Source organism: Lepidochelys olivacea, assembly GCF_965140295.1.
Source record: "Lepidochelys olivacea isolate rLepOli2 genome assembly, chromosome: 2".
NCBI classification, from domain to species: Eukaryota; Metazoa; Chordata; order Testudines; family Cheloniidae; genus Lepidochelys; species Lepidochelys olivacea.
The window spans coordinates 110,853,296-110,870,990 of NC_140412.1; the positions used below are offsets into that span (position 1 = coordinate 110,853,296).

The 17,695-nt window shown below is 39.6% G+C and overlaps 1 protein-coding gene across 5 annotated transcripts in view; it reads left to right on the plus strand.

The window, feature by feature from the left end:
• The window catches only part of KIF13A (kinesin family member 13A), a 203,206-nt gene extending 191,188 nt beyond the window's left edge, over nucleotides 1–12,018 (plus strand). For 2 of the 5 annotated variants that reach the window (XM_084619470.1, XM_084619468.1), the window contains 5 exons: nucleotides 664–775; nucleotides 1,813–1,964; nucleotides 2,536–2,640; nucleotides 8,662–9,778; nucleotides 11,585–12,018. In XM_084619470.1, the coding sequence (XP_084475596.1) occupies nucleotides 664–775; nucleotides 1,813–1,964; nucleotides 2,536–2,640; nucleotides 8,662–9,778; nucleotides 11,585–11,871 (1,773 nt within the window). In that variant the 3' untranslated portion in view covers nucleotides 11,872–12,018. The remainder of the gene's footprint in view (nucleotides 1–663; nucleotides 776–1,812; nucleotides 1,965–2,535; nucleotides 2,641–8,661; nucleotides 9,779–11,584) is intronic. The other 3 variants (XM_084619469.1, XM_084619471.1, XM_084619472.1) reach the window with 3 other exon arrangements.
• The last annotated feature ends 5,677 nt before the right edge of the window (nucleotides 12,019–17,695 follow it).

Genomic DNA, 17,695 nt, shown 5'->3' on the forward strand with positions numbered 1-17,695 from the left:
TAAAGCTCCCTGCATAGAGAGGAAAGGGGGTGAGCAGTGGTTGGATATGAGTGTTCAATAGAGAGATGAGAGAATACTGCAAAGGGCTGTCTCTCTCCCAGCCTAAGAGTAGGGGTGTTTAGGCTGAGTGGAATTTATCTAAACTTCACTCTTTCCTTGCAAGTTTAGGATAAGATTCCCGTGTATAGGCTGCCTTTTGGTATGTGTACACTGCAGTATGTGACTGCCGCACGTGTAGACATACCCTAGCTAGCTTTGCTCCAGGTAGCTAGAACAACAGTAGCAGTACAGCTATGGTGGCAGTATAGGCTGTACAACCCCCTTCGGGAGCCTGGGTATGCACTCCAAGTCTGTGCTGCCAGGGCTTCGTTGCTACTGTTTAAGCTAGCTAGATCAAAGCCGGCGTCAGTTTGTCTACATGTGCTGTGGTCACATCTTTGATTGCACTGTAGACACAGTCTTTGTTATTTTAACTCGTGTCTCTGACTGCTGTGTGCCTGTTGACTAATTAATACTTTGTAACCAGAAAATGTATGCAGTGACACAGTTAAACCAGTAAGTTTAAAATTGCATAGGTGAGGTAATTAAAAACTTTTGAACTTTGACTTTGCCTATTAGTTTCGTTTTTGTCTTGATTAATGTGCATTTTTTAAAATTCCTTAGGGTTGGTCAGAAAGCCACCTCGATATATCCGACTGTTCTTCCAGTTACCAAGATGTATCATGTTACGGTACTTTACCGAGGGATTCCCCTCGCAGAAATAAAGATGCTGGTGGTAAGTCTTTCAAATATGTATATGCCTTTTAAATTGCTCTTAGAGAAAAAAGCAAAATATTGCAACAAGAGATAAGGATGATGAAAATAAAATGCAGGGTTCAAAGTTCATGTGCAGTGCACAGACCCTATACTCTGGAAAAGTACCTGCTTAGTGAAGAGCCTAACTGAGACAGTATGGAAGCAAGGAGAGAAAAAGAGGAAGAGACCTCCAAGAAGGAAAAGAGAAGAGACAAATGTGTTGAAGAAGCAAAACAACAAGGCGAAAAGAAATGAGAACCAAAATAAGGAGGGCTGGAAAGAACAAAAAGAGTTTCTATATTGTTTTGTGCATTTAAAAAAATTAGTTACAATGGCATTGATTTTATTGGAAGATATCACTTCAAAACTAATCCTGACTCCATAGATGTCCTGGTTGCTTGTTTTTTGTGTGTCAGTATACTTATACCATCAACAATTTATTTGCTTTGGATCAGATTGTAACAAGATATTATGATTGGGGAGTGCAGGTATGGATTCCATTGAAAGTACAGAGCAGGGCAGAGAACTACATGTGCTTATAGGCTCCTTTTTAAATTCTCTTTGGGTCTTCCTTGATTCTGTCACATAGTGTGTGAATGCAGGCTTAGCTCCAGGGCAGAGCAACATCAGGGAGCCAAGCAGGGGAACGCTGAGACAGAGGAAGCAAAGATCTGGTAATTGTGATTTCGAGGATAGCGGGTCTCTTCTTGTGACCGAGGAGGAAAGGGGAAGTTGGGGAGCTTTTGCACCAGCCTGCAGGGAGCAGGCTGTCCCATCCTGCAGTCCTGCAGAACCAGTCTGTTCCTTAAGGTGGAATAATCCCTCCCCCCATGGACCTCTGTGCCACCCTCTACTTGGGCCAGTGGGTAAATGCCATGGTTTTACCCTTTTTGTAGCCAGAAACCTTCCTAATATGCTGTTTGACCTTCCCTGATTATACATTATTCTCTTTGCACTTAAGAAGATGGTGCAATAACTACACACAACTGAACTACTATGTTTTTGGTCTTCCCTTAGGTTGTATATCGGAGAATCCACATGCCTTAATGGCCAGCCCTTTTAAAGCATTTTCTCCTCAGCCTCCAAAGTTTTTCAAACCCTTAATGCCCGTAAAAGAGGAGCATAAAAGAAAGATCCCTCTCGAAACTCGACCTCTGCTTTGCCAAGAGGTAATTTTCTTTTTTTCTGAGTAAAGCAAAACTCTGAATCAATCTTTATTTATGAGTAAAGAGTAAATTGCTGTACCTAGCAAATGGTTTGTAGCATGTATCCATAGCATGAAAACGTTGTGATCCTGTGTTGGTAATGACTGGTGTGTGCTTCAAGGGTTGCTCTCTTTCATTGGAATTGGGCCAGTTTCACTTTTTTGGTAAGTATTTTTGTATGGAATGTATTGGTTCTTTTTTTCAAACAATGATATTCATTTTTTCGTTGTTTAAAAAAAGTGTCCCTTGAATATTTTTTATTTTATAAAACAGTGGCAGTATTTTTTCAAAGTGGTGTTTTTAGGATATCCATAACTGACACCTTATTTCTAACCTAAAACACCATTCAGAAGATTGCACAAATTTCTTTTTAACTGTATTAACTTGAACCATGGTACGGTATGTGTTCTGCCTATGTGTTTCACTTTAGTAAGATGTCCTTGTCTCTTTCTAACTTGCATGGGTATAATACTGTACTCAGCTGTAAGTGTCTTCTTTGTGTGATGTGATGTGTTGTGTGTCTTAACATTTTCAGAGCATGCCTTCACCTCAGGTACATAACGCTGGCTGTGTTGTGCCCTCAGGAAGTAATGCCAGCAGCATGCCAGTAGAAAACAATAGCATACATGAAGAGAAGATTGTAAGTGTGTATCTGTTTCTGTCATAATGCCTGGTGGTGGGTTTAAGGTCCTTTCACGGGCGATTATGCTACAGCTGCAGTGGGGGGAAGGTGATGTGCATTTGGTGCTTTTTAAATTTTAAACTGGCTATTATAATGTACTGTTGCTTTCTTGTGAAGATAATCTATAATTTGCAGTAACTCAATTGATTCTTTAATCACTCATGTGTAACCCATCAGGGGAAAAAATCAGTTTTAAGGGTTGCAGTGTACAAATGGTGAAACAGGTAAAAAGTACTTTTAGAAATCTTTCTAATGTACTCAGGTTTTGTGACTGTACATCAAAGTAAATGGAATGATCCCATTTGGTGTAAGTTATCTTGCATTTAGTGGTGGGCCCTTTTTGAAAGCTTCAAGTTGCCTGATGTTGAAGTGCTGTGGCTAAAATAAGATTGCAGCTCTTAATTAACAGACAACCCTGTCTTCACCATTTTTAGATTGTGAAAATCGTTTATTATTAGTTGCCTGGTTAAATTTTTAAATGCTACCCCCACTAGCGCAGCGTCTATGACAGGTGCTTCAGCATTTTTCTGATTTTTACAAATTTTTACAAATTTTCATTTGTATGGTAGATAGGGCTGTAGGACTTGGGTGTTAGCATACGCTTCAATCTGAAAGTTGGTATGCAAATTCAAAACCTGAAAACTATTGGGAGGGGGAGGTTTAACAGTCCTGTAGACCTCAGAGCATGTGCTGCCAAAAATTCCTCCCATTCTGTAGATTCTTGCGTTCCTACGGTATAGCTCTAGTATGGCTTGTCTTGTCTGGATGGGTTTTTTAATGAAATTTTATAGGCCCTTACCCTGAAGTAGACTTGGCCTTTTGAAAAATGGCTGCTGTTCATGGGCAGTAGCTGATTTATTTTTCTTCTGCATCATGTTACAGTTCCGTAGCATAGTGTGTGTCAGCAATCAGCATTTGTGAACTCTGGGTCATTGACTTGAGTACCATGAAGGGAAGAGCGGCAAGTTAAAACTCAAGGAGTCCATTAGAAAAATGTATAATTTAAGGTCCCATAGAGACTGAAATAACTTAATTTGCACAAATCCCCTAACACCTTCTTAACAATATAGCTTACCAGAGCTAAAATAAAACTCCCAGTGCTACAGGAGGTCTGTGCTGAGGGTGGGCTCCCAGGCGAGGCTAAATTTTTCAGAGCTAAAATAGACTGTGTCTGAACCTGGCTGGAGTAGATGTTACAAGCTAGAGCAAACCTTTGGCTAAGCTGGGCTCCCAGGATGATTTCAGTGTTTGAGTTATGGCTTGTTAGTCCACTCTACCAAACTTCAGCCAATCTGGTCCCCTCCACCCGACTCACAATGAAGACTCCGAGCTAACAGGAAACACTGTGATTGATTCCTCCATCACACATAGACTGGTGTAATTAACATGGCCAGGTCCTCCACTGTTATAAATCTGCAGGTTTACAGTTCTAAAAGAAGCTGCCAACAGTCACCATAGGCCTGGATCTATGAATAGTTGAGTGCCACATCAGATAATGACACCTCAGCAACATCTTGCAGGATTAGACTCCATGTAAATAACAAGAATTCTAAATGAAGACTGAATATGTATTTACAAAATGGACAGCAGATTTTTTATTTTTTTTTTAACTAGGGTAAAATGTTATACATTTTTAAACATGTTTACATGCCATTTGATTGGCCTGACTCAGAAATTCTCACATTCTGTGGGGAGTGTAGTTTTGATTTTTGTCTTTTTATCCTCCTTTCATAACATTGAAAAATAAATAGACCTTGAACCACAAACAACAATATTAACATTAAGGATTTGGCCTAAATCTTCAAAAAGCAAGGCAATATGGCATTAAACCTAAAACATAGGTTAACTGGCATATATTGTATGTATGTGCTGGAATATGTGTGTGTCGTGGCATGAAATAAGGTCAGATTAAATGTTTGAATATTGTGTGGGCATTTCAAAACTGTTTGCAATTAACATTTCTAATCTTGTTCCAGCAGATCTCATACCAGTAGTAGGCAATAAACTTGGTGCTGTGAAAATTAAATGTAAAGCACCAGTGGTGTAACCACTGAATAACGTGTGCCTTGTTTGAAATTAGTCACACAATAGCTGGGAGTCTAAGGGCTACTTGCGACCCCTAAATTAAGAATTTCAGCGCTTTCAGATACTTGGATTTATCTCTGCTAAATTCAGAGAAGGCATAAAAGGCTCTTTACATCAGCAAGATGTCACAGTTTTACTGTGCTGTCACTTCTCATTCTCTGAATCCCTGTGCTACTGCTGCTCCCCTATGTGCTATTGGCAGTTCTTTCTTCTTAATTTCTGCTGCCACATGCTTCTTACCATCTCTCTGGAGTCTGTTTTTGGTGCTTCGGGCTCCTTTTGCTTTCCTTGACACCTGGCTCGTGCTCCTTTCCAAGCATGTTCTTCTGGGATTCCCTTTTTGGTTCTTATTTTGTTGATGATATAATCTGAATTAGAAACTAGTCTTTCTATGAAGAATGTGCAGTAGCTTATATTCAACTAGATATGTTATCAGCAAACATACAATATTTGCTAGGAAAATAGTGTTTTCCCTTAATGTTTTGAAAATAACCCTAACTCTGTCCCTTTGGGTGGTATGTGTTATTTGAAGGGTCTTTTACTATATGATCACACAACTGTAGACAATGTGATGTGCTATTCAGGTATTACAAACTATGTTTTATATAACCATAGATGCTCATAAAGTATGAAGAAAAAATATTTCATGCTCTTAAAATACTTCTCTAATAAGACTAAAAATAAATTGAACTGTATACTAATGATTTGTAATAGCTGCACTTTCTTCCACTCTTAAATGTACACATATGTAACATTTTTCAATACTGTCTATACAGCATAATGTGTGACCATGTAAGGAAAGAACATTACACATAAGTGTAAGGAAGCTGAGTAAAAGATGCTGTTAGAATTTTAGCTCTGAATTTCCTAATACATTTCTTCTAAAGGAAAGAACATTAACAAGAAAAATATTAAATAAAAAGTGGGGGAGGGGGGATGTAAGCAGAGCTACTGAAAAAAGTTTCATAGGAGATAAAATATCAGATAATCTGTGATGCACAAAACAGACATGTTTTACACACTATGCATGTACATGGGAGGGGCATTATCCAATTTTGCCCAGGCCCAATTTTGCTTAGATTATAAGAGGTGACAGCTTCTCAACCCATGGAAGTATAGTGGCTGTTGTAGTTTTGTCTATTTAAGGCATGGAGTGAAATCCTCGTCTCATTGAAGTCTATAAGAATTTTGCTATTGACTTTGGTGGGGTCAGGATTTCACCCCTGAAGAACAAGATAATAGGAACAGAAATCAGTCCCACATCTCTCACGTGACACTATGTAGCACTGCCATCAGCCTCCAGACCAAACATCAATAAATAAAATATTTAAAAATAAAATCCTCATTGAAATGTATACATATGAAATTGTTAAGAGTAGCTAATACTGTTACAAAGAAACAACAAATAATCACTTGACCAAATACTAACAGAGCTGAAATCTGCTTAGCTTTTATAGTCATCTCAGGCATACCCAAACCAGTAGGACCACCTGCCTTAAAGCATTCAAACATTTTCCCTGTCAGTGAAAGTTTAGTATGACTTGCAGAATTTATTCAACCCAGGATCCAGTTCTCCATTGGCAATAACATTATTTGAGTTACTCAGACTATTGGTTTTCTATATGTATTGAGCACTGCACAGGTGACAGGCTAAAATGTTAAGGAGAGCCAAGCTACAAAAAAGCATCATGGTGAATAATGTTCATCACTCATAAGGATCAAACCATGTAGGAAGTTTCTAAAAACTCACTGTGAAAACTCTCTTGTGGTTGAGAGAGACCACTTAATCAAATATACATAAGTGTGGCCTTCTAAAAATGTGCCTCAGAGGACATTTTAGAGAATTGCTTCTTTCTGAAATTAACAAAATGAACAAACAGGTTGTTCTGTATGCTTTTTCTAAAGTTCCATAGCTTTATTAAATAATGTATTTCAAACAGGCTGTAAGTGGCATTCTCACTAGTACTAGTTGTACCATGTTTAGTGCTTAGATACTACTGTGATGGGCACAGTATAAATACCTAAAATAAATAAGTTTTAAATTTTTTTCTCACCTCTCAGAGTGCAGAATTTAAAAAAAAAATCTTAAAACACATTCAAGTGAAAACTGAAGGAAAGGTGGGATAGTCTATTTTGGTCAAGGTATCTAGATTCTCTTCCTAGCTCTACCACAGACATCCTGTATTACCTTGGGCAAATCATGCTAGTCTCTGTGCCTCATTTTCCCCATTTTTAAAATGGATTTAATAATACGTCCCTGCCTCACACCAGCATTGAGGATGAAGTCATTAATGTTTGAGACATTTGGATACTATGGTGATGACTATAGTGAAAAAATCCAATGAATAAACATAAAATAATTAAAAAAGCAAACATTTTGGCCCAGATTCTCTCCTCTAGTGAATCTGCTGGAGGCAAGGGGTGGGAAATCAGGGAGCCAATCACAGGTCATTCTTGTAGCCCTGCCATGAATTAGAATATCTTAGGAGCATGTGCTTAAGTGTTTGGCTGGATCAGGGAATCGTTTCAGGCGTCTTTTTGTGTACCTTAACTATGTCATAATTGAGAAGGTCAGTTGTGTAAGGATGACAAATGATGCGGGTGGAGAGGCCTTTTTAAATATATTAAAATGGACCTAGTGTAGTAGAAGTAGTACTGTAGGAACATAGTTAGATATTGCATAATGAGCACTCTCTTGTACCTTTAAAATCTCAGTATTCTACAGTTAGAGAAATGAGTGCCATACACCGGGAGGGGTGTTGCTTGTGTTCTGCACTGCAAGACTACCACTCTTACAGTAGATATGTTAGTGTTATGTGCTGAAACAAGTGTGTTATTTTTTTTAAGCTGTATTTCTAAAATTTAAACTGAAGTCCTGTGTTTCTTGATAACCATGACCCATGCTTTTCTCTATCAAAATACCACTTGCACAAAAAGTTATACATTGGCACTTAAGAAAAATATAGTACAACAGCTAAAACAGTGACAAAATGTATGTTGATTTGCTTTTTTATTTTTGTGTAATGAAGATTTATGACTGAGTTTAAAAGAATTTCAAAAGCAGAAATAGTAAAATATTTAAGATATTTCCATAATTCCAAAACCAAAGTACTTTGAGATTTTCTGAAATTTCTCCCCACTAAGAGTTTACTTTTATATTTTGAGAATGTAAGCATTTTTATATGGTGGGAGGTACAGGAAAGGGGGCTCTAAAAGAGTCTCAGAAAGTATGCTAAGCTGCACTATAGGACTCATACTGTGTTCATGTAGCAACTTAGTACAAGATAAGCTGGTGTACAGTGGATTCGTGCCCTGGGTTGCTGCACACTAACTCACCATGCAGAAAAGTCTTATAAAAACTTTAAAAATATATCTTATGTGATGAAGTTATCATAAAAAGATTACTCTCTAAAATGAATGTATTTATAGTTGGTCTGTGTCATGAAAAGAATTGCAATGTATTGTATGGTTTCCAGGAACGGGATTTGACAAAAACCTATTTTGTACTCAATAAGTGACTCAGAACATGACTCATTAAGAGACACGTGTTTGGTCTATTTACATATAAATTCAGGGGTAAAAATATTTTGGACACTTCATGAATTTCATTACAATGAGCAGCTTAGAAAATATTGATAGGGCAGCACTTTCAGTGGCTTCTTTTTCTCTGTTAGTTACTAATCGCAATTCAGAGGTGACTCATTCTTTGTTTAAAGGATATAAAATTATTTCTCTTCACTCTTTTGATATTTAGGAGACAAATTAATTTGGAATATTGCACAATATAAGCTGTGGGATAGTACTTAAATCAATGAAGAGAATTTTTTTGAAACTTTCATCTAGAAAATATTTCATAAAGAGCTAACCCTCTGTAACTGTGTCTAATTTTTGCAGGACTCTGATGAAGAGGACAGTGAGTTGGAGGCCATTAATAAGAAGCTAATAAGCTCACAGGGTTTTCATAATTTTCGGCCTTACGTACCTGAGGAGTTTGCTGACTTCAGTGTTTACAATGCTAGCCTGGAGAACAGAGAATGGTTTTCCACTAAAACAGACTTCATGAATTCTCATGTCCTTGAGAAAGAGGTATCCCGCAGCCCCACCACTAGCAGTATTACTAGTGGCTACTTTTCACACAGTGCCTCTAATGCTACACTGTCTGACATGCTTGTTCCCTGTAGTGATAGCACAGACCAGCTAGCCAATCAGATGAAGGATTTGGACTCCAGTGATCATTCAGGACCATGTCTTGCATATGATATGAGATCTTTGAACAGGGAATTTCCAGAAAGGAGCTTAGCTAGAGATAAGATACATGTGTCACCACTCAAAGAAAATGGTGCCTTAGCAAAAGAGGTTCCACCATCCCTAAATATCACTAACAAAAACTCTGAGATGTTACATAGAGCTGGCTCTTGTTCAGGTTTAGATTCTTCAACTAGCAAAAACATGCGAGACAAAATTGAGTTTTCATCCCGGGAAGCAACAATTGAGCACACTTCAGATGTTGTCGAAGATCATTCATTTACAGAGTTCATGGGTGTTGAAGATGGAAAGGACTTTGACCAGTCAGTAGATCCAAAGTTATGTTCCGCTGGTTCCTCTAATAAAAGGAAAGAAATACCAACTGCTGGGGTGGACAGTGCCTCAGATTTATCACAAAACACTTACAAAGAGGGCGTTCGCTTAGGCCAGCTGGAATCTGTGGCTGTGGGTTACCAGCTGTCAAACGCCATTGAAAACCCTCTGTTTTCTGTATTAGTAAAAGAGACTTCATACTGTCAGACATATCCTGATTCTTCCCTTAATGATTTCATTACAAAGAACCATTTAGATGTTTCTGACTCTGAAGATGGTGCTTCTGCAGACCAAGCCCACACTTTGCCTAGCTGGGTGGCAGTGGGAGAACAAGTATGTTTAGGAAGTAATAAGACAGGCATAGTGAGATACATTGGACCAGTGGATTTTTCAGCTGGAATCTGGGTTGGAGTTGAACTAAGCGTTCAGTTGGGTAAGTAACCACAAATAAGGTACTGTTATAAATACAGTCCTGTGACATAATGTAAGGTTACACTGTATATTCGCACACTATGTACTCCTCGGGGAATTCTGCACTAAAAAAATTGAAAAATCTGCACACAGTAATTTTAAAATTCTGCATATTTTATTTCTCAGAATAACACAGTAAAATCACACCAGTTTCAATTACTTATTTCACAATACCTGTCAGCAAGTATGTCTGTAACAATACAGACAACAAAAAGATTCAAGAAATGTTTTTTGACAAATAGATTCCTCACTAGGCATATTAATACAGAACTTTCAGTAATAATTCATTTAAACTACAATACAGAAACTTATTTCGCACATCCCTCAGAAGCAGTGCAAAAGCTTGAGGGAGTCAAAAGCAGCGGAGGGAAAGGGAAGTAATTGGTGGGCAGGAGCCTGAGAGTGAACCTGGAGGGTTGTTGGGTGTGGGTGGCAGAAGTATGGAACAGGTTTTTTGTGGGGAGGGATTATTAGGGTGTTGGGGAGTCTCTCCTATGCAGTCCCTGGCTGACCCCTAGCCTCTCCCATTCAGTCAGGCACATCTGCCCTGTCCCCATAGGTCCCTGTACCCTCACTCCCATTCAGTCCCTGCCCCAGTCTGTCCCCCTCACTAGCCCTTCTGAACCCCAGTCTATGTGCCCCCCTCCCCACACACACAGCAGGGCACTGTGAGGAAGGGCACTGTGAGGAAATGCAGACTCTCCTCTTCCCTATCAGCTGCTGGCTGCTACACCAGGTAAGCCAGCTGCCCTTTGTTCTGGTGCCACAGCAGCCTCTTTTTGGCAAAAGGCATAACTGCAGTGCCTCTCTGGCAGAATGTATTTTCTGTGGGGGACATGAATTCCGAAATGATGCAGAATTCCCCCAGGAGTAACTATAGTGTTGGGAAATACTAAACCAGTCAGGAAGCGGGACTATTTTATATACTCACCTTTCTTAGTGTAGTATATTACTGTTTAAGTTTACAGGTTTTTTTGAAGAGCTAATTTTTAAATGTTTTTGTTTTCAGTTATTTTAAACAAAGAACTGTTCTACTTGGTTTATGCAAAGTGTTTTTTCATACGTCAGGTCATACAAGCTGCCATTGGTTCCCCTTTGTTCCCATGTTTTTGTAGTTGGGGGAAGTTAAGATAACTGAAACCTTTTAAAACTGTCAGCATTTGAAACAACCTCGTGGTGCCAATTCAGCATTCACCTCCATTGACTATAGGAACCAGCAGCTGAAGAGTTCAAATGTTTGTTTCAGCTGCTGCCTGTTATTTTTGCCAGAGATCACTTTTCATTAGAACAATAGTAAAGAGAAGTGTTTAAAGTGCTATTTTAAAACTCTTTTTTACCTTGATTTTATCAGTACAACTTTCATTTTGATGAGAATATTGGAGCAGAAAGGGAACCAATGCCATTTGTGTGTAAAAGCTTTTTATAGAAATTACGTACAGACTATTGGAGTTAGTGGTTTTTTAGAAAATTTAAGAAGCCAGATTTTGGACAACGAACTGAATTTTTATTTTTTAAATATTCAGTTCTGATGTTGAAACAACATTTGCTTTTTTAAAGGGAATAAATGGTAGCTAAGAGTCACTGTGGGGAGTTGTCATTGCTCAGAATGCTTCCCCACTCATGTGTTACGTACTTTTGCTTTCACCACTAAGAGCTTTAAGCTTGAGTACTCAGAGTATTTTCAGGATAATCACCACATATATGTTCTGTAACTGCACATGATGGCTAAGTATTGAAAATTAATGCCATGTATTTATTTTCATTTAAGGGAAACATGACGGAACTGTAAAAGGTAGAGAGTACTTCCACTGCAAGCCACGACATGGTTTGTTTGTTCGTCCCGGGCGCCTCAGTAAATCACCAGTTTCAACAAAGAGATGCAGTAGCACTTCACAATCTCAGGCATCCTCAAGTTTAGAGAAGCGAAAAAGTTCTGTACTTCCGGGGTCATCATCCTCTTCTAAAGCAGGAGAAGCACCCCTCTGTCAATCAGGAGATGCAGCGGCTTCTGCTTTTTCAAGGAAACAAGAGAACAGGAAGTCTTGGATTAAATAAGCCGTAGTATTTTTGCACTTGCTACACACATCAAAGTGTAGAAACATTTAAGGATTTTAAAAGTCGTTGTACAGTTTTCATCTGTCCATACTGAATGTGCACTCTGTAGAGTCATGGACTTAATTCTCTATTTTTTTTATAAATAATATATATATATTATATATATATATTAATGTGTATCTATAGTTAGTCTGCCAATAGGCAGATATGGCTGCACACTAAAATACAGTTAAAGCTGTTTTGTAGATACTTATGAGGTACTGGACTATTTGTTACACAGCAACTTGGGAGATGTATTTTAAACAAAAAAAAAAAAATTATTTTGGGGAAAGGGATGTAAAACCACATTTGAAAAAGCTACACTATGCTGTTCTTAATTACCAAAGAACTTGTATTAGACTGACACATTTGCTGTTTATATCTTGTTTTTATTGTAAACATTTGTTTTAACTATTAGCTTGGTGCCATGTTTCTTTTATCACTGGGCACCATGCTGCCTTATGTCCTGTGTTTAAGTACACTGAAATATCTGACTGCTTCATATATATTTTTTGTCTTCCTAGAGGCCTGCCACTGTGGTGATTTGGCACTGTGTTGAAAATACTATCAATGTCAAGCCTGTATGTTTGGAATTTCATATGCTAACCCAAGCCAGGCAGTTTGATTGCAGAAACAGTATTACTGCAAGGAAGTGAGGACAACATTTCCTTTAAAAATGGATTTTAGGCAAATGGGGAAACAAAGCAGCAGTAATGGATCACGACTGCAAACCTTGCACTGTTATTTTTGCTGGTTATGATCAAGCTAAAATGGAACATTCTAAAATAATTGTAATCTGTAAAGTCTATTTTAATAATGGAAATTATGGAGGGACTTGTGTACAGTGCTTGTGCATTCTTGAGAAAGCTGTTCCACATGTAGATATTGTAGATGCCTGTACAATGTCTTGGATATTTGTAAAGTAACAAGTGGTAAAAATGAGTGAAATGAATGGCCTGCTGTACCTGTTTTTCTTTATTTCTTAGCCAAGTGAACGAGTGAGATACCTGGGACCTTACTGAAAAGCTGCTGCTGTTCCTTTGATTTTGTGTATATTAAGCTGACTCTAGTGTTTTACTATTTACTGTAAAGAACTGTAATTTATATTCTATTTCTGCCAACTTACTGTATTTAATGGGTACAGATCTTTTGTGTTTTAGAATACAGACTGTTTGTTTCAGATTTTAAAAAAGATTGTTTTGCTTGTATTTGACTTCAATACTGTATTTAAGGATTCATTATCAAAAATTAGGTTTAATGAGTTTGCTAGTTCACAGCTTTGGTGCTCTAGTGGGATATACTGTATGCACCTCTTGAGAGATATACATGCTAAAAAGAGACTATACCTTTTAGGAGTGGAAGAGTGGACAGTATAAATCACTGATACCTTTGACTGGTTTGTGTAATATAGGGTTTCAGTAATGACAGAATATAATGCATCTGGCTGTGCCCAAATGTATGATTTGCTTTTTGGAAAAGAACATACATAGAGCAACAGTTCACAGTATTGATGTCCACCCAGAACTAATCAAGCTGTATCAGTGGAAAAAATTATCATGAGGATTGTAACTGAAGAATTCCTTTGTGAAAAAGTATTTTATCAAGGATAATAAGCGATCCTAGAACATATCCAAATGTTTATATCAAAACAGTATTTTAAATCTAAAGGGTATAAATTAACAAAACTTTTTTAAAAAAATTCTAAAAAATTTATAGTATTTGCCCCAAACAACTATTTTGGATCATTTGAAGACTAACGTGGACATTATTTTATGGTAAAAATACAATGTTATTTTGGTTTACGATGGTGTTTATAACACACACACTTGTATTTATTCTAGGCTTTCATGAATACAAAATGTGCTTTTACTTCAGATATTTTGGGGATACGTTTGCTTGTGTTAATATGCAGCCTGTAAAGATATTGCACAAAAATAACAAACCAGTCAACCCTATCTGAATGCTATACATTCATTCAAGAGCTATTTGTACAATAGTGGTCATGTCAATATTTAAAAAGGGCTCTAGAGGTGATCCCGGCAATTACAGACCAGTAAGTCTAATGTCAGTGCCGGGCAAATTAGTTGAAACAATAGTAAAGAATAAAATTGTCAGACACACAGAAAAACGTAAATGCTTGGGCAAAAGTCAACATGGTTTCTGTAAAGGGGGAGATCATGTCTTAATAATCTATTAGAGTTCTTTGAAGGGGTCAACAAACGTGGACAAGGGGTATACTTAGATTTCTAGAACATAGTATACTTAGATTTCTAGAAAGCCTTTGACAAGATCCCTCACCAAAGGCTCTTATGTAAATTAAGTTGTCAGGGGGTAAGAGGGAAGATCCTTTCACGGATTGAGACCTGGTTAAAAGACAGGGAACACAGGGTAGGAATAAATGGTACATTTTCAGAATGGAGAGGGGTAACTAGTGATGTTCCCCAAGGGTCAGTCCTAGGACCAATCCTATTCAACTTATTCATAAATGATCTGGAGAAAGGGGTAAACAGTGAGGTGGCAAAGTTAGCCGACGATACTAATCTGCTCAAGATAGTTAAGACCAAAGCAGACTGTGAAGAACTTCAAAAAGATCTCACAAAACTAAGTGATTGGGCAACAAAATGGCAAATGACATTTAATGTGCATAAATGTATAGTAATGCACATTGGAAAAAATAACCCCAACTATACATTCAATATGATGGAGACTAATTTAGCTACAACTAATCAGGAAAGAGATCTTGGAGTCGTCATGGATAGTTCTCTGAAGACATCCACGCAGTGTGCAGTGGCAGTCAAAAAAGCAAATAGGATGTTAGGAATCATTTAAAAAGGGATAAAGAATAAGTCGGAGAATATCTTATTGCCCTTATATAAATCCATGGTACGCCCACATCTTGAATACTGTGTACAGATGTGGTCTCCTCATCTCAAAAAAGATGTACTGTAATTAGAAAAGGTTCAGAGAAGGGCAACTAAAATGATTAGGGGTTTGGAACAGGTCCCATCTGAGGAGAGATTAAAGAGACTAGGATTTTTCAGCTTGAAAAAGAGGAGTCTAAGGGGGGATATGAGAGAGAGAGATATAAAATCATGAGTGGTGTGGAGAAGTGAATAAGGAAAAGTTATTTACTTGTTCCCATAATATAAGAACTAGGGGCCACCAAATGAAATGAGTGGACAGCAGGTTTAAAACAAATAAAAGGAAGTTCTTCTTCACACAGCGCACAATCAACCTGTGGAACTCCATACCTGAGCAGGTTGTGAAGGCTAGGACTATAACAGGGTTTAAAAGAGAGCTGGATAAATTCATGGAGGTTAAGTCCATTAATGGCTATTAGCCAAGATGGGTAAGGAATGGTGTCCCTAGCCTCTGTTTGTCAGAGGGTGGAGATGGATGGCAGGAGAGAGATCACTTGATCATTACCTATTAGGTTCACTCCCTCTGGGGCACCTGGCATTGGCCACTGTCAGCAAACAGGATATTGGGCTGGATGGACCTTCGGTCTGACCCAGTATGGCTGTTCTTATGTGGTCTCTGTACTGACTGAAACTCCTGTGCTTCTGCTAAGCGTGTATGTTTCATAGAACCCAAGGCCAGAATGGACCATTCTAATTATTTAGTCTGACCACCTGTATAACACAGGCCCTAGAACAGGGGTGGCCAACCTGAGCCTAAGAAGGAGACAGAATTTACCTGTGTACATTGCCAAAGAGCCACAGTAATACGTCAGCAGCCTCCCCATCAGCTCCCCCACCCCAGGCCCAGCTCCCAGCGCCTCCCACCCACTGGCAGCCCCGCTGATCAGTGCCTCCCCATCCCTTCCCGCACCTCCCAATCAGCTGTTTTATGGCATGCAGGAGGTTCTGGGGGGGGAGGGGTAGGAGCAAGGGCATGGCAGGCTCAGGGGAGGGTGTGGGAAGGGGTAGAGTGGGGGCAGAGCCAGGGGTTGAGCAGTGAGCACCCCCTGGCACATTGGAAAGTTGGCACCTGTAGCTCCAGTCCCAGAGTTGGTGCGTGTACAAGGAGCCGCGTATTAACTTCTGAAGAGCCGCATGTGGCTCCAGAGCCACAGGTTGGCCACCCCTGCCCTAGAACATGCCAAAATTAATTTTGAACAAGAGCGTATCTTTTTTTTAGTTCCAGTCTTGATTTACAAATTGGTAGTGATGGAGAATCCACCATAACATATAGAGATTGTTCCAGTGGTTAACTATTCTTACTGTTAAAAAAAAAAAAAAAAAATTATGCCTTATTTCCAGTTTGAATGGTCTAGCTTCAGCTTATAGCCCTTGGATCTTGGAGGTTGAGGACAGCACACAGCAGGCAAGCGGAGAATCCCTTCTCCCCAGCAGCCGGGAACTGTTCATCACCCTGAAGCCAATACCCTCCCAACCCTCCCAAGGTGGGCTCCCGGACCGTGAAGCTGGAGAAGGCACCTCTGGTGAGTGTACCTTTGTAAATATAATACAGGGTTTAAAAGCAACTGTGTTTAATGATTAATTTGCCCTGAAGACTTGGGATGCATTCGTGGCCAGTACAGCTACTGGAAAAGTCTGTTAACATGTCTGGGGATGGAGCGGAAATCCTCCAGGGACATCTCCATGAAGCTCTCTTGGAGGTACTCTGTGTTCGCCTCAGGAGAGTGATATCATTCATGGTCACCTGGTTGAAATATGGGAAATTTGTTTAAGGGGACATTCGGAGGTGTCCGTTCCTGCAGGGCTGTTTGCCTTTGGCTGAAAAGAAATCATCCCCGCTCTTAGCTATGCTAAGGTGCAGGGAGGCCCGTTTGTGCTGAGCTGTTTGCATTTGGCTGACAGGGATCTTCCCTGATACTAGCCACGCTGTGGGGGTGTGGGAGGTGTGAAGCAATCATCCCAGAGAATTGGGTGGGGTGGGGGTTGGGTTGTGCTGCACAATCACCCTAAAACCACAGCCCCTCCGTTTAAATGGCCAACCCAACGGGCTTTGCTTGGTATGGGAAAGGAGGGTGCTGCTGTTTGAAACCGTTCCCACATGTTCTGAAGGTTGAAGAAGCTGAAACCCTTTGCCTTACCATGGCTGCCTGCAAGCCGAATTCTGTTGCCCAGCCAAGCATGTGCGATGTCTCACACCGAACCGGCAGGCATTCAATATAAGAGGCCGAATGTGACCTTGTACCAAAAGCACATGTGCTATGTAATGTGAATCACTTGATTCAGTGTGAAACAGTCTTTCCTTTGTTCTCTAAAATGTATCTTTTTAAATACTACTCTCCCTTTTTTTCCTCCCGCAGCTGAAAATGTTTCTACGTTCTCCCTATCATCTCAGTCCCAGAGGCTAGTGCAGATTAGAAGGCGAAAAAAACGCACTCGCGATGAACTGTTCTCAGAGCTCATGCAGTCCTCCCGCACTGAAAGAACTCAGCAGAATGTGTGGAGGCAAACAATGGCAGAATCCAGGAAAGCATTAAATGAACACGATGAGAGGAGGCAGGAGTGCGATGAAAGGAGGCAGGATGCAATGCCGAGTCTAATGGGGGAGCAAACTGACATGCTCAGGCATCTGGGGGAGCTGCAGGAGCACAGACCGCCACTGCAGCCCCTGTATAACTGCCCTGCCCTCCTCCCCAAGTTCCATATCCTCCTCACCCAAACGCCTAAGAATGCCTGGGGAGAGGGGTTGTACAGGCACCCAGCCACTCCATCCCAGAGGATTGCCCAAGCAACAGAAGGTTGGCATTCAATACGTTTTGAACTGTAGTGTGCCCTTGTCCTTCCCGTCTCCCCTCATCTACCACCCC